Here is a 14,671-nt window from a genome sequence, read left to right on the forward strand (position 1 = left end):
CATCCTGCTACACATTAAAACACATTACCGTGGCTTTGACACAAAAAAAGCCTAAGAAATGTAAGTACAGATTAGATGGTGCTATAATCGATGAATGAGCTATACAAAAACGATGTCGTCATTTTTTATGGCCATTGAGTTGAGAAAACTGCACAGTCAAATGGAAACCACAGTCAATGAAAGGCACTCCTATCAGCGACATTGAAACTGCATGGGCATTGCTTGAACATCTTGCCCACGGAGGGAGATAAGAAAACGTGAGGGTAACACGCACGCCAAGCACTTGAGCTTATGAAATCCACGCCGGAGAAACTGCGTTTCAGAGAAGCCGTGTCTCACAACCGAATGCCACTCCCCCTCTCCGCCATATGAGCTGATAGAGTGAGTGTCGCCCTGGACGAGGGGTGATATCTGTTGAACGATTAGGCTACACAGATTCTGATAACAACAGGTATGTCTCATGCCATGCGCGCTGCTATATACGCAGAAGTTTGGGCATTGCGACTTGCACGAGGAACTACTTCCAGGAGTATTTGATACCACACGAGCTGACCACACCTCCCTAGTGACAAACGCCGTGGTTGGCTTCGGAGAATGGGAACAGTGTCGATCGCGAGGCATTCAAGTGTCCTTCTGCTTTTCGCTGCGCTAGTTTCTGGAAAAGGTGAGGCCCATAGGTTCTGGTTATTGAGAACTCTCGCTTCAATGAAGTACACTTCATTGGAGAGAGATTTACTGAAAATATTTATTGAAAAACTCTATTTACTTCGTAAATAGAGCTTTTCAGATACCTTATTGTTGCAGAGTACGGCTCCGGGGGCCGAATTCTGCACTATGGATATACGCAATGTTGGAAAGTTGATGAACTTTACTAACGATCAGTCCAGCCAAGTGGTGAAATAGCCCGATTGGTCAGACGATCATTATTTGTCAGACGACGGTATTTGTGCATAAGTGACAAGAAACTGAAAGTTGCTCCTATTTTTGTGACGTTTGCTTAGTGCAAAAGCCTGTCACTCTCGTAGATTATATGTGGGAAGGATGGGCCGGTAACCAACATTGTATTATTTCAAGGGTTTAGGTCTTCGTCATTGATGAAGAAATATTTCAAATGATTTGCATCAAGAATCTTTTTTGCAGATTCCGTAGTTTCACCGCATGTTTTCTAAAAAAAACTAAATAGGAGAAAAACATTCTTGGGGGGTGGGGTGGCTAGAAGGAAATGGGATAGATTAACAGGAGACTAAATTAAAGTTGAAGACTATACGCCACATAGAGCTTTTGGTATCTAGTGCCAGTTAATGGCACGGCACTTGATACCACTTCTTAACATTTCATCCAGAGTAGTCCTCCTATTATTGAAAGCATGTTTGCGAGCGCATAATTAACGTTTCTTGCAATATCCGTCAACGTATGCTCGACTGCATAAATAGTTGAATTTTATTCAAGGCGCGCTTACTTTTATTCCCACCTTATTTCATGCCAAGAGGGCCAAGGGTCGCCATGCCCACATCCTTTAGGTGACTAATGGCGCTTGGCCAGTCCTTTTAACCTAAAAGAGGGGGGGGGGGGCGCAAACACTTCCCCTGTACAATGACTTAGTAGGACAAAGGAGGGAGCAGCGATAAGCCTTCACCATTCTATTCCACCCACCTGATGGGGAGCTCAGCGCACGCCTACGCACCCATTTACTCGGTCGTCGACAAACATGCTATTAGTAAACGACATTGATGAACTTGCCTTGGTTAACGTGATGATAACTGAAATAGTAATATTTGACGAGGAAATGCAGTAAGCCCAAGAGAGCACGACAAGTGACTGCGAAATTCCACTAGCCACAAGGCGAAACAATAAGCTCATATATAATCTTTTGTAGGTGAAACGGCAACTCTGCTGTAAATAGATGCGAGAGCTAATGTGTATGAAAAGCACGATCAACAATACCGGATATTACTATATACATATACTGAAAGGGAGCTTGAAAATGGAAGAATCAAGAGCGTTTGAGTTTTTGGGATTGGCGATAAGCATTTATTGTCGTAGTTGTAGAACCAATGCTTAAAAAGCATTCGAAAATAATTACTGCATTATTACGACATAAGAGAAGTCTGGGCTCACACTGAATAATAAACGTCCCTGTCTGTTTGGCTGTGGGCTCATACTGAAGGAAAAATTCTTCAAAGTTGTAGAATGGTGAAGGTAGGACCAACAAACAGTCTGCTAGCTAAAAAAATAATACCAGACAGTGGTCTTGATGATTGAGCTATGCAAGCAACAACCTGTGGTGTTTATGTGCTTGTGAGGGTCACTTTACGCTACCTTAAAGTTAGCATTGGGGAGCGCGCTTCTCTAATGCGTTACTTAGAAATGCAAAAATGAAGCCGTAACTACGCTGGCCGTTCTGATCCCTGTTCTGAGGTCTTGTGGCGTCTACATGATACACTTTTCCTGTGTGTGCTTTTAAGGTGGTGGAAACGAAACGTATTGCGACAAGCAGGACGTCGCTGTGTGCTACTGGGGCTTTGCTGACAGGTTTGGGAAAATTCCTCTTTTAGGACGTAAGGACAACAAAACGTCCTATTTGACAAACCTGTGCTTGAGGTAAGATGTGCGAAGTCAATTGTCAGTATAGTTTTTGCCGTAAATGTTGATTTGGTGATCAATTTTTTATGCCTCAAACCTTCGAACGATGTGTGTGCTTATGGAATACGTAGGTTGGCTAGAACCTTCTCGCGGAACGCTGTATCCTTGTTGCGAGGGCGTTCTAGCCAACTCTTCTGACGGAGACAGAATGTCGAGGACAGAATTCTGCTACGACTAGACCTTCGCGACGAAGGAGCCTGCCAAGGATGATTTTAGAGTTCAATATCTTAGTTAGACACAGCGCTAATGTTTACCGACAGAGAATCAATTCAAGGATTATATTCGGAGCAGAAGTGGGAAGAAATAAGAAAAAAAAACGCCCACATCTCCCCACAGAGGGAATTCGAATAAATGCGTCGCTGAGCGGTGGGGGTATCCCAAGCATGTTCTGTAATCGTATATGATATGACAATGACTAATTGGTAATTCGTCATTATTGTTATCTATTGAATGGAGGTGAAGTGTTGCCTTCAACGAGGGGTGCGAAGCTGATGTTTGGCTGTGTGCCACTACTGGTTTAAGATGCTGTTGCTTCCATTATATCTACTCGAGTCGGCAAAAGCTTCAAGCGAAAGTTTAATCCGAACTCGCGACCCAGTTACAAATACGAAGGGGCGAGTGAATAGTTGTGCAACGCATGCAGCCAGTTTCTTTGAATGCGAAGAAAGTCTTACTTCGGCGACTTGAAGCGTATCTATCTATCTATCTATCTATCTATCTATCTATCTATCTATCTATCTATCTATCTATCTATCTATCTATCTATCTATCTATCTATCTATCTATCTATCTATCTATCTATCTATCTATCTATCTATCTATCTATCTATCTATCTATCTATCTATCTATCTATCTATCTATCTATCTATCTATCTATCTATCTATCTATCTATCTATCTATCTATCTATCTATCTATCTATCTATCTATCTATCTATCTATCTATCTATCTATCTATCTATCTATCTATCTATCTATCTATCTATCTATCTATCTATCTATCTATCTAGAATCTCGTCAAGTACGTAATCAAACCCTTTCTTTCGGACTCATGTTGTACATACAGGTCGTAATTAAAACATGTAGGAGGAGGAGGAGGAGGATGAAGGGAAGAAATGAAAGGCAGGGAGGTCAACCAGAAGCACGTCCGGTTTGCTACCCTGCACTGAGAGAAGGGGTGAGGGAATTAAAGGAGAAGGGGGAGAGAAGTTGAGGGCAACGTGTGTGTAGATGTGACCTTGTCCATTGCACGCTTATAAGCAGTCGCGTAGTCCGGTCGTCTTTAGAAAACTTAGCAATACCCGCGTCGCTTTGCTGGCCTGCGACGCGCAGAGCCATGAACCAAGGATTTTCTCTTCGAAAAAAAGTCTACTGTCTAGTCTCTCTAACGTTTCGCGTAGCAAGTTGCGTTCGCTCGCAAAACGTTTGCATGAATACAGTAGATGTTCTATTGTCTCGTCAGTGTCGCACGATTCACATTGGGAGCTATCCACCATTCCTATGCGAAAGGAGTACGCCTTTCTAAAAGCTACACCTAACCACAAGCGGCACAGTAAAGTTGCATCCTGGCGGGAGAGGTCCGATAGAACTTGAAGCTGTCTCGATGGGTCCAATTTGTATAGGCAGTGGTTCCTGACACTGGGGTCACTCAGCCAGGTTTCCGACACGGTGTTAGCGAACGAGTGAAGGCCCCTTGCAGCGTCGGTGCTCGACAATGGAATTGTGGTTGTCTGGGCGTCCTCGTGGGTGGATCGAGCAGCAATATCAGCAAGGTCGTCACGGACAATACCACAATTTCCGGTAACCACTGGAACACCACGTCATTTACTTTCAACAAAACATCGTGAATCACTTCTCTTATTTCATTCACTAGTTGTTGATGCTCCCTTTGCCGTAAAGCTGATTGCAAGCTCTGAAGGGATGCCTTGAAAGAACACAGCCCATTTTCGAGGTCGGGCTTCCGCGATATAAAGTATAGCAGCACGTAAGGCGGCAAGCTCCGCTGCTGTGGATGTTGTCGTATGCGACAGTTTGAACTTTATAGTGACCTGGAACGTCGGGATGACAACAGCACCGATGGAGCTGTCAGCCGAGACCGATCCATCGGTGTAAATGTGGGTCCTCTGGCCATATTTTTCGTTGAGTAGCGACAATGTCACGTGTCGTAGGACGACTGTTGAATGACGGCTCTTGTTCGTTATTCCCAGAATAGTGAGGTACACTGTAGTTGTTGTAGGCACCACAGAGGTGACGCTGGTCTTGTTGCTGGAGTGAAGCCTAAAGGAAGGCATTCTCTATGGGCACAAATAGTCTTTGAAAACATCGCTTGTGGTCTTTGAAGTGGCAACACTGCAACATGGTGACCAGGAATTCGGCAGAGGTGTCTTATGGGGGCTCTCAAATTGTCAGTGGTGATGCATGTTTGACTTGGATGCTCTCTTGCGATCATAATTGCCCCGTAGGTTGAGGTGCATCGCGGCGATCCTAAGCACACACGTAGTGCTTATCCTTGCAGACTTTCGAGGGTGCGGATGTTCGTCTTGCACGTACTTGTCAGTAACGGCAAGCTGTGGCGCAAAAATCCCAGAAACAGTGCCCTGTATAGCTGCATCATTGACCTTGTCAATGTGCCCCAAGATTTTCCGCAGAGGAACCACCTTATATGAACCATGGAAGTTAGCCTTCTCTTCAGGTAATCGCAGTGGGCACTCCACGAAAGGCAGAAATGTTTCGGCAGAGGTGTCTTATGGGGGCTCTCAAATTGTCAGTGGTGATGTATGTTTGAGTTAGATGCTCTCTTGCGATCATAATTGCCCCGTAGGTTGAGGTGCATCGCGGCGATCCTAAGCACACACGTAGTGCTTGTCCTCGCAGACTTTCGAGGGTGCGGATGTTCGTCTTGCACGTACTTGTCAGTAACGGCAAGCTGTAGCGCAAAAATCCCAGAAACAGTGCCCTGTATAGCTGCATCATTGACCTTGTCAATGTGCCCCAAGATTTTTCGCAGAGGAACCACCTTATATGAACCATGGAAGTTAGCCTTCTCTTCAGGTAATCGCAGTGGGCACTCCACGAAAGGTCCCTGTCAATAATCACACCCAGGAAGTGATGGTTCTTCCGTTATGGAATATTTTGTCCATTGATGGTAACGGGGTATTGTGCCATGGCTCTAAGAGTAAACGCAACCAATGCACATTTCTTTGTTGAGACGGAAAGACCTTGCTTGCGGAGATATGAGCATGTCAGGGTAACAGCCTGCTGGACTCTTGCACGTACTTGTATGTGAGTTACAGCCGAAGTCCATAGACAAATATCGTCAGCATATATGGATATGAGGATAGTACTTGGCAAAACTTCACGAAGTCTCACCATCACGATGTTAAATGAAGTGGAACTTAATACGGCGCCCTGAGGGACGCCACGGGAGGTATAGTAATTGGTGGCAGTTCCATCTAAGGTTTGTACCAAAAAAGACCTCCTGGTCAAACAATCCTGGATTCATTTGAACATCCGACCACCGATTCCGACAGCTTCCAACGAGTCTAGGATGGCTCTATGTGTTACGTTGTCATAAGCCCCTTGGACGTCGAGGAAGAGTGCCAGTGGTATGTGCTCGAGGCTCTTCTGATACTGGATAAATGTCGTGAGATCAATCACGTCGTCAAGAGATGACCTACCTCGCCGAAAACCCGTCATGCAGTTTGGGTATACGTTGTAGCGCTCGAGGTACCATTCTAGGCATGTAAGTATCATCCTTTCCATGACTTTTCCTACGCAACTTGCGAGGGCGATAGGGCAAAATGATGTCAAATCAAATGATGACTTTCCTGCTTTGAGTAGTGGCACTCGTCGACTTATCTTCCAATCCTGGGGAACAATGCCCGCCTACAACGAGTGGTTGTAATAGCATAACAACTGTCCCCTTGCGTACTCTTGAAAGTTGGCTAGAGGGGCGTAGGTAATGCCACCGGGTCCTGGTGAAGATGATCGTCGGGAAGCCGCCAAAGATGCGTCAAGTTCTATAGTGAAAAGATTGTCCATTTCAGAGATGCCGGGTTCAGGGATAACACTCCTAATGGTGCCAGCGGACAAGGCGGACACACCAGCGATTCGCGCACGGAACTCATTTGCCACTTCAAGTTGGGTGTGGCCTAAATGTAGGGCTAAAGCCATGAAATGATGTCTTTGTTGGGGAGTCAAGCGCAGGCCACGAATAGTGCTACATATGCGTGACAACGACTTTCGGGGATCCAATGATTCGCAGAATTATTTCCAGGGTTCCTGTTCAAGTTTGTCTAAACGTCATTGGACTTTTTTCTGTATGCGTCGTGCCAGCTTCAAGTCGCATATTGCTTTCTTCCGCCTGTATCTCCTTTCCGCCCTTCGGCGAAGCGCACACAGTTTTCCAGTTCAACATCGAAATCTGAACGCTTGCCGGTGAACGGGAGGAGACAAGAAGCTTCCCTCATTGCCTCTTTGATGACATCCTCCAAGTTCTGGTCAGGGTCTTCATCGCATGTATTTTACATGAGTCACTGAAATTCGGACCAATCAATTCTTCGTGTTGTGGTCTTAGGAGAGGAGTTAGTAAGACCCCTTATTCGCATATAGGTTGGAATGTGGTCACTCCCATGCGTTTCGATGTCTGAAAACCAGTGCAGTTGTGACCGGAAGTTTCTGGATATCAGAGTCAAATCGAGGCAACTGCAGTACGTAAGGCTCCGCAGATGTGTAGGACTGCCATCATTTAAGAAACATAGGTCGGGCTTGAAGGGGAATGACACGAGGTTTCTTCCTTTAGCGTTGATCGTCGAACTACCCCAGATTAAGTGATATGCGTTGAAGTCTCCAGTTATAACCCATGGGCCCGTAGTTGTCAGTATGTCTCGTCATCGGTCTTGTTCAAATCGTCTGGATGGTGATATGTAGACACCAATAAGTGTGAATGACACTTTTTCCTTTTTAACACGTAAGCAGACATACTGATTGTCATTATGCGGTTGAACTGCGTGATGCGCATATGTGAAATATGTGCGACTGTAAACAACCACCTCGCTGCATTCCTCGCACGTTGAAGAAACAAAACCTTCATACCCTGATAGTTTAGGAGGTTGTTGCACGTTTGGTTCACATATAACCATTATAGGAATACGATTCATGAATATATACTGACGGAATGGAGAGATGCGAGATCTCAGGCCTTTCGCGTTCCCCTGCATTATCGACGCTTGTTGGACCTCGTTGCGGAAGGAGAAAATTGGTCGAGCCATGGTTGCTACTGGAGACTTGCAAATACGGGACATAGAGCATCCAGTACTTGTAATGCACTTTGAGCGAGTGGAGACTTCAGGCTGCTGCACAGCTTTCGCATGGCATTCAGGAGTGTTCGGAACATTCTGATGACTTCTGTGTCCTCCTCAGGCAGCTTGTCAGTGGCTGGCTGGAGGGATGTGATTATCGATGTGCGCTTGGAATTCGCAGGTGGCTGTGATTTCGGCAATGAAGGCCAAACTGATTCATCTGCAACATTGCTGTTCGTTGGTTTGTTGACTGTGTTGGCCGCCTTCGGTCTGGGAGGCAAGGGCGGTGGAAGAGAGGGTTGGTAGAGTGGCGCTTTCGATGCAGCGTCTGCGGCATTCTTTGATGAACTGCGGCGATGATGACGCCTCTTTCGGACGGTCCTGGCAGCCTCTCGATGCGACGAATTGTCTCTGACCATTTGTTTCAATACGGCTATTTCTCTTTGCATTTGGGGCATTCTTTTGAAGAAGCTGCATGTGACCCATGACAATTCGAGCATTTGAGGGTAGTTGCTTCGCAGTCATCCGCAGAATGGGCTTCCGCGCAACAAGGACACACCGTCCTATTTTCGCATACGCTTCTCACGTGACCCATCTTCATAGACTTATGACACTGTAAGGGCTTTGGTACGAAAGGTCGCACAGAATGCTAAAAATGGCCCATCTTTGCGTTTGAAGGAAGAGAGTCACCCTTGAACATGATCTTCAAGCAGCGTGAGTTTCCCAAACAGACAACTTTTGCGATGACGCTGGCTTTATTTGCCGGTTTGACCAGAACATCGAAAACGAAGCTGGAAATGGCAGTATCCACATCGTAGATGACTCAGTGACGACGTTAGAGCTCACAGGAATGTAGGAGCGAGCAATCATTCCGCCCTGCTCGTTGACGTTGCGCAGTATATTAAGTGCCGCAGCATGTAAAACGTCGATAGCCAATACGTTCTTACGCGTGTTCACTCTGATGTCTGTGATCTCGTTTGGCACGAGTCCTTACAGCATCATCCAAACAGATTGCCTGTTGAGGCTCTTCATGTTACCATCCGGCACCTCAGGGACAAAAGTGATAGTGTTTGTCACGGGTCTCCTTGGCACTCTGTCATTCAACGTACTCGATGACGAAGACGTTCTGACGTTCCACCTCTTCGCTTTACGGCTCAGCACCAGCTTAAAATCGTCGTCGTCGGAAGGCTCTTCGCTGCTCATTGGGTAAACAAGAGTGCCCTCGCTGTCGTAGTCGCTGTAGATTCCCGAACGCTTCCTGGATGCGGCCACCGCCGACGTCGCCGTATCTGGCGGACGTCCGTGGGGGTCCACGTCTATCACCGACGGACACGGATGTGATATTCGCGAAGTTCACTTATAGTTAGGCGAAAAAAGAGAGCACCTAGTGAAACAGCAATCTGCTAAGCAATCACTTCGTCGTCGTCTTCCCCACAACACGTATGTACAACATGTTCTAATCACAACAAATAATTTATCGTATGCTTTCATTGCTTTGATCGCCTGTTGGCTGTCATTGATGACGTGTATAACGATTAACAAGAGCCATTGAATTTTTCCTCTTTCGTTGTACCTAGTAGTTGAGTGCCATGTTCATTGCTCATTGGCCAATTAAGATGGCCACCTCACTTCGCAATCACGTTGCCTAAGAGCTTCGACACAACAATGCAGGAAATTTTTAGCAATATTTTCGGTTTACGCTTCATTTTTCTGCGTAGCTTTGTGCGGTGGAAGCTATAGGATTGCTCAGTGCAGTTCTAATTCCTTATAGTTGTGCTTCCGAAAACAGCTCAAAAAACATGCAAGAATTCTTAAAAAATGTTTTTGTAAGTACTCTTTCTCGTTGTACTTACAGTGAGTCATCGAAGTTTCCCGAATACAACTTTTGCAAGCAACATCGCTACGGTAGGTGCACGGAAAGCGAGAGAAAGGAGTTCTCTAGGATGGAAAGAGGCTACGTGGCGCTTCGTGAAGAATTAACTTCAGCACAAAACTGCGAGTGTAGGTACCCACCTGCGTTCCAACTTGCCAGTGCGCTTAACTTTGTGATCAAGAAACGGAAATTAAAACAGGTGCACACCAACGAAGATAAACTGGCGATGCAGTAGGCTTAGTGCACTGCGTGGGTGAGCGTGAGAGATTTCTTGTGATTAAAGTTAGAAACAAGTAAATATATGCAGGCTTTGACGAGAAGGACCGATTAATATAGGTCATTATGAGGGACAAAAATATACACGAAGAGTCGAAAAGCGAGGATGCGGATACGTGGAACGAATATTAATTGAGTATGTGGGAGAGTGAAGCGATGAAATATGCAAAAACCGTATACCTAGCGTGCGTTGCTACGTTGCTTTTGTACTATGTGTAAGCTCACTTGGTTGCTACGCAACCAAATGAGCTTACGCATGGCAGGTTGCGTTGGTGAGCTTTGGTGACTACCTTCGTCCCCTGTAGACACAAGATATTGGTTGATTTATATGCGGGGTTTAACGTCACAAAACCAGCATATGTCTGTGAGAGACGCCGTAGTGGAGGGCTCCTGAAATTTCGACCACCTGGGGTTCTTTAACGTGCACCAAAATCTGAGCACACGGGCCTACAACATTTCCGCCTCCATCGAAAATGCAGCCACTGCTGCCGGGATTTGATCCCACCTGCGCGTCAGCAGCCGAGTACCTTAGCCACTAGACCACTGCGGTGGGGCCAGGCACAAGATAGGCTGATGATTTCTTGCGTATGATGACAAGAACATGCACTATTACAATGATTCGGATTATTTTTTTCTTTGTATTTTTCTCTATATATTTATAGTTTGTGTCCTTCCTGTAATAACCCCTAAAGGGATTGGCAGTATGTACTAAATAAATAAATTAATAAATAGTGCATCAAGGTACCCACATAGCGAATCGTTTCAGAATTTGAAAGAACAATATCGTGACAATTAAAACTATGCTCTACTATTTTGAAGGTGGCCCTATTTGATGCAGTAGAGTCAGTAGAGACCGAAGACAGGAGTTGGAATGGCGGTTGTGATGGCTATGTTTCAAGAAGACGAAGCTTTGCAGCAGCGATAACTTGTCGCACATTTCACGAGGCAAAATTCTTCATTTCACAAAAGCGTTATATGAGTTCTCCACGAAGAAGTCATTGTGAAAGCCATTATTCTGGCACTTTAGAATATATGGGGTGAACAAAACTAAATCTTCATCAAGTGCACTTCTAAAGAGTTCTCCGCATGCACTCCACTGGGTCCCAGTGGCTGGAGAGTTTTTTCTATTCGCATGTATATTTACTTCATGTTTTTTTTACTTTCGTTTTTTTACTATGCAGCTGTGGCACAGCTTCGCGAATGCATCGATCTCAACGTGATGCGCACTTGCAGTGTCAGCCTTGATATAAAAAGTGGCACTTTGGAAGATCAGGTGCCTGAACAGAACAGGTGAGCTTGACCTGTGTGGCATGTGCTATAACCGAATGACATTTCAATTCAGAATAGTGTCAGCCACCAAACTGGTCGGTATTGCTAGCGCACCACAATTATTCCTAGCATGCGAGGAGTGCTTGCTGATTACATCGCGGTGTAGTATGCGAATAACTAGTGAAAATTCTTTTGACTAGTAAGTAATCCCTTTGAATGCCTGACTTCTCTTACTCAATCATTGATGATTGATATGTGGGGTTTAACGTCCCAAGACCATTCTCTTACTCAATCACATATCACCTCCGCAGCACAGGTTTGTGGTAGGTGGCACGCCGTATTCTTCATTTGTTAACCAATTTTAGACGCCATGATTTCGCTTATGCTGAAGGTTCAGGTTTAGTCTTGTTTGGCTCACTTTTAGCGACACTGACGGATATTTCCCACGCTCAATTTGAACATAATTACATATATATGTTTTAGTAAAACTTGTTGTTGGGTTAGTGGCTGCGTGTTACAAGAAAAGTACTCAACACAAACCTCCGGGAAAGAATAAGAGTAAGAAAACAGCGTCAAAAAGATGATTTCTTTTCACCTATTCCTCCCCGGTAGTTACCTTGGCATGTGCTAATTATTTGGTTCTAACGTTGGTGCGTACGCACTTCACATATTTAGCCTGTAGTATTTTAGTATAACCAGATAATGGAATGAATTCCACTTTTTTTCTGGCACAGGTGAGAGCTGTCTCTGAAAGTCTTTGCAGCTAGAGTTGAATAACGCGCACTGGGACCATAGGGTGTTCCGATCACAGTTGAGTCACAGCTGAAGCAATATTTTAGCCCGTTCAGCAATCAGGAATAATTAAGTGATTCCTACATAAAAAGAGTGCAGAGGTGATATTTCACCATGAATCGTGGAAGTCAAACACATCGATTCTCAGAATAATTATTTGTTGTGTTGAAAGGCGTCAGAAGTGTATAGTTGTGCAGGTGATTCGAAGATATATAACACCTATTCACAGTTCTTTGTATCAATCATTAGCAACACTTGCTGTATCCAGAAGCGTTATTCTGACCCACAATAAAAGGTCTTGTTACGACCTTCTTTCCACGTCGTTTCCTGCAGGGGAGCACAAAACTTGAAGGGATGCGTCGAGGCAGCGGTTAAAACGTGTGGCGTGAAGAAACACCATGCCGCGATCTCCCACCTGCTGAAGATTGTTGACGCCATTGTCGAGCTGTCCTGGTTACCTCTGATGCAAAACGCTGCTTACCCAACGAAAAGTGCAACAGCGGCGATTGCAGCATGCCTCCTGGGATTGGCAGTACGGAGCTATGTGTAGATGAGCACGCATGTATTCAAGCCTCCCCGCCCCCCCCCCCCCCGCAGTCACGGATCATGGTCAATGACACATTCGGTTCTTCATACCAGACAATTAAAGACCCCATGAGAAACGCGCCCGTGAATGGGATTATACGAATCATCTGAAGACTGCTCTTAGCATGCAGTTGCGTTCAGAGTGAAAAATATATGGAAGAAAATAACTACGTTAAGACTACATGCACATATTCTAAGAAATGGCCAGTGTGGTATGACTCAGGCTTTGATACAGCAACAGCACAGTTGCACTCTTCTTTTCTAGCTCAGTTATTGCGATGACAATTACATGTACACTCTGAGCTGTTTTTCGTCGTCGCCGTCATGTCGTATGTATGCATACGTATCAGTACATATACAAGGCCCCAAAGAAAAGGAATAAAAATTGGCCCTGTATCTGCATGTTATACTGCAATTGTCGTCAAAAGACGATAGTCTTTCTTGCGTCTCGAAAGAGTGCACAAAGCATTTATTTATTGTCGGTGCAAGAAAATTGGTAAATGGTATTCTGTAGGCGCTGCGTTAGAGTGCCTTGAGCGTGCAGCGGAGGTGAACGAGCGCATCAAGTCAAGCCACACGTAAGACATGAGCGCTAAGTGGCAGTTATCTTGGAAAACAAAGCGGGTGGCATGCGCGCTCATCTCTGAGGTGATAACTTGTAGAACGCAAGGCGACGGGTAGGTGCCACCACCGTGTCGTCTTAGCAAAACGTTGGAAACACTCGCCTGCTCGTGCAAGTGTTGCATGGTCGGCGCAGCGTGATAAACGCTACGGTCCTAAGAATTTCTTATGTATGCCTTTTCTAGTAAAAATACACGTACATAATATTGACGTGTTGTTATGAGGCCTAAGATATGCATAATAATTGCTTTTTAATTGACAATCGCATAAGTATGAGCGCTGAACATTCAGCAATATTGGTGGGCACTGCGGATGGGGTCAGCCGTTTGGAGTATCGTTTGGTCAATATGATGCCTTTTAAGCTACTGTTAAAGGCGAACAAACGAACAGTTGTACAGACATACAGACAGACCAGAATGTTTGCGCCGAAGGTCTCCAAGAAAAACTATCGTCTTTAAAACAAATTGATGCGCGCCACCAGGATTAGAAGCTGTGAACCCTCGCTGCACCCGGTACAGCATTAGACCACTTTGCCACGTCCATTTTTTTGCTTTATTATCTGTTCTTAGACGTATATAGTGTATAAATCAGACGACAAACTTGTGCAAGTAACAACAAAGAGCTGGGTCCTTCTTACTAAATGAATCCCCACCGCCGCTCCCACAAAAGAAAAAGAAAGAAAACGCCGGGCACGTCATACGCTACAGCGCTGCAGAGGCCCAGCGGTTTAAAATTCTCGCAGAGATGCAAAGGGTTTCACCCTCGGCAATCATTCAGATACAAACTATTGAGCTTTCTGCAGTTCGACAAACTTTACCATACACTCGAAAATGCAATCATGCGCAATAAAATTTCGCCTTACGAGCCCATCATAAACCATGAAGACTATTTAGCTTGATGTAGTCGAAAGCCTATCGCACTTAGTCATCTGTTGTAAGAAATCTTATACTATTTGTATTTCACGGTAAATTGTTTTTTGTCATGCTTTGAGGTTTGGCGCCAAAAATATGCCTTCTTACAAGTAAAAAAAAACGTTTTATGTTGTAGACACCTTTTTTTTCCAGATGAGGCAATCTCATTCTATTCCTCAAGGGAACAAAAAGCCACTTGTCATCCGTTGTCACACTAAAGAGAAGTAGTTGCGAGTGGGGGTGGTGAAGTGATTATAATATAAAAAAAATACAACAAAGTGAGACCCGTAACTGCCGGCACCAGAGTACGAGGCCTCAGCAGTAGCTCACAAAAGAAGGACTAAGGAGAAATTAAAGGAGAGAGGAGTAAAGTTTGAGAGAAAAGAAAAAGTTTGCGATAT

General features: G+C 44.9%; 1 protein-coding gene across 2 annotated transcripts; it reads left to right on the forward strand.

The window, feature by feature from the left end:
- The first annotated feature begins 392 nt into the window (after positions 1 to 392).
- LOC142761666 (uncharacterized) lies at positions 393 to 14,405 on the forward strand. 2 transcript variants are annotated; one of them, XM_075874044.1, is made up of 5 exons: positions 393 to 664; positions 2,466 to 2,601; positions 9,799 to 9,848; positions 11,274 to 11,382; positions 12,487 to 14,405. In XM_075874044.1, exons 1-5 carry the CDS (start codon positions 595 to 597, stop codon positions 12,701 to 12,703), a joined length of 582 nt encoding a protein of 193 aa, XP_075730159.1. In that variant the 5' UTR covers positions 393 to 594; the 3' UTR covers positions 12,704 to 14,405. The 2 variants fall into 2 exon arrangements, with proteins under 2 accessions (XP_075730159.1, XP_075730158.1); XM_075874043.1 differs by having other exon boundaries at positions 402 to 664; positions 9,799 to 9,944.
- The last annotated feature ends 266 nt before the right edge of the window (positions 14,406 to 14,671 follow it).

Source organism: Rhipicephalus microplus, chromosome 9, assembly GCF_043290135.1.
Source record: "Rhipicephalus microplus isolate Deutch F79 chromosome 9, USDA_Rmic, whole genome shotgun sequence".
Classification (NCBI taxonomy): Eukaryota; Metazoa; Arthropoda; class Arachnida; order Ixodida; family Ixodidae; genus Rhipicephalus; species Rhipicephalus microplus.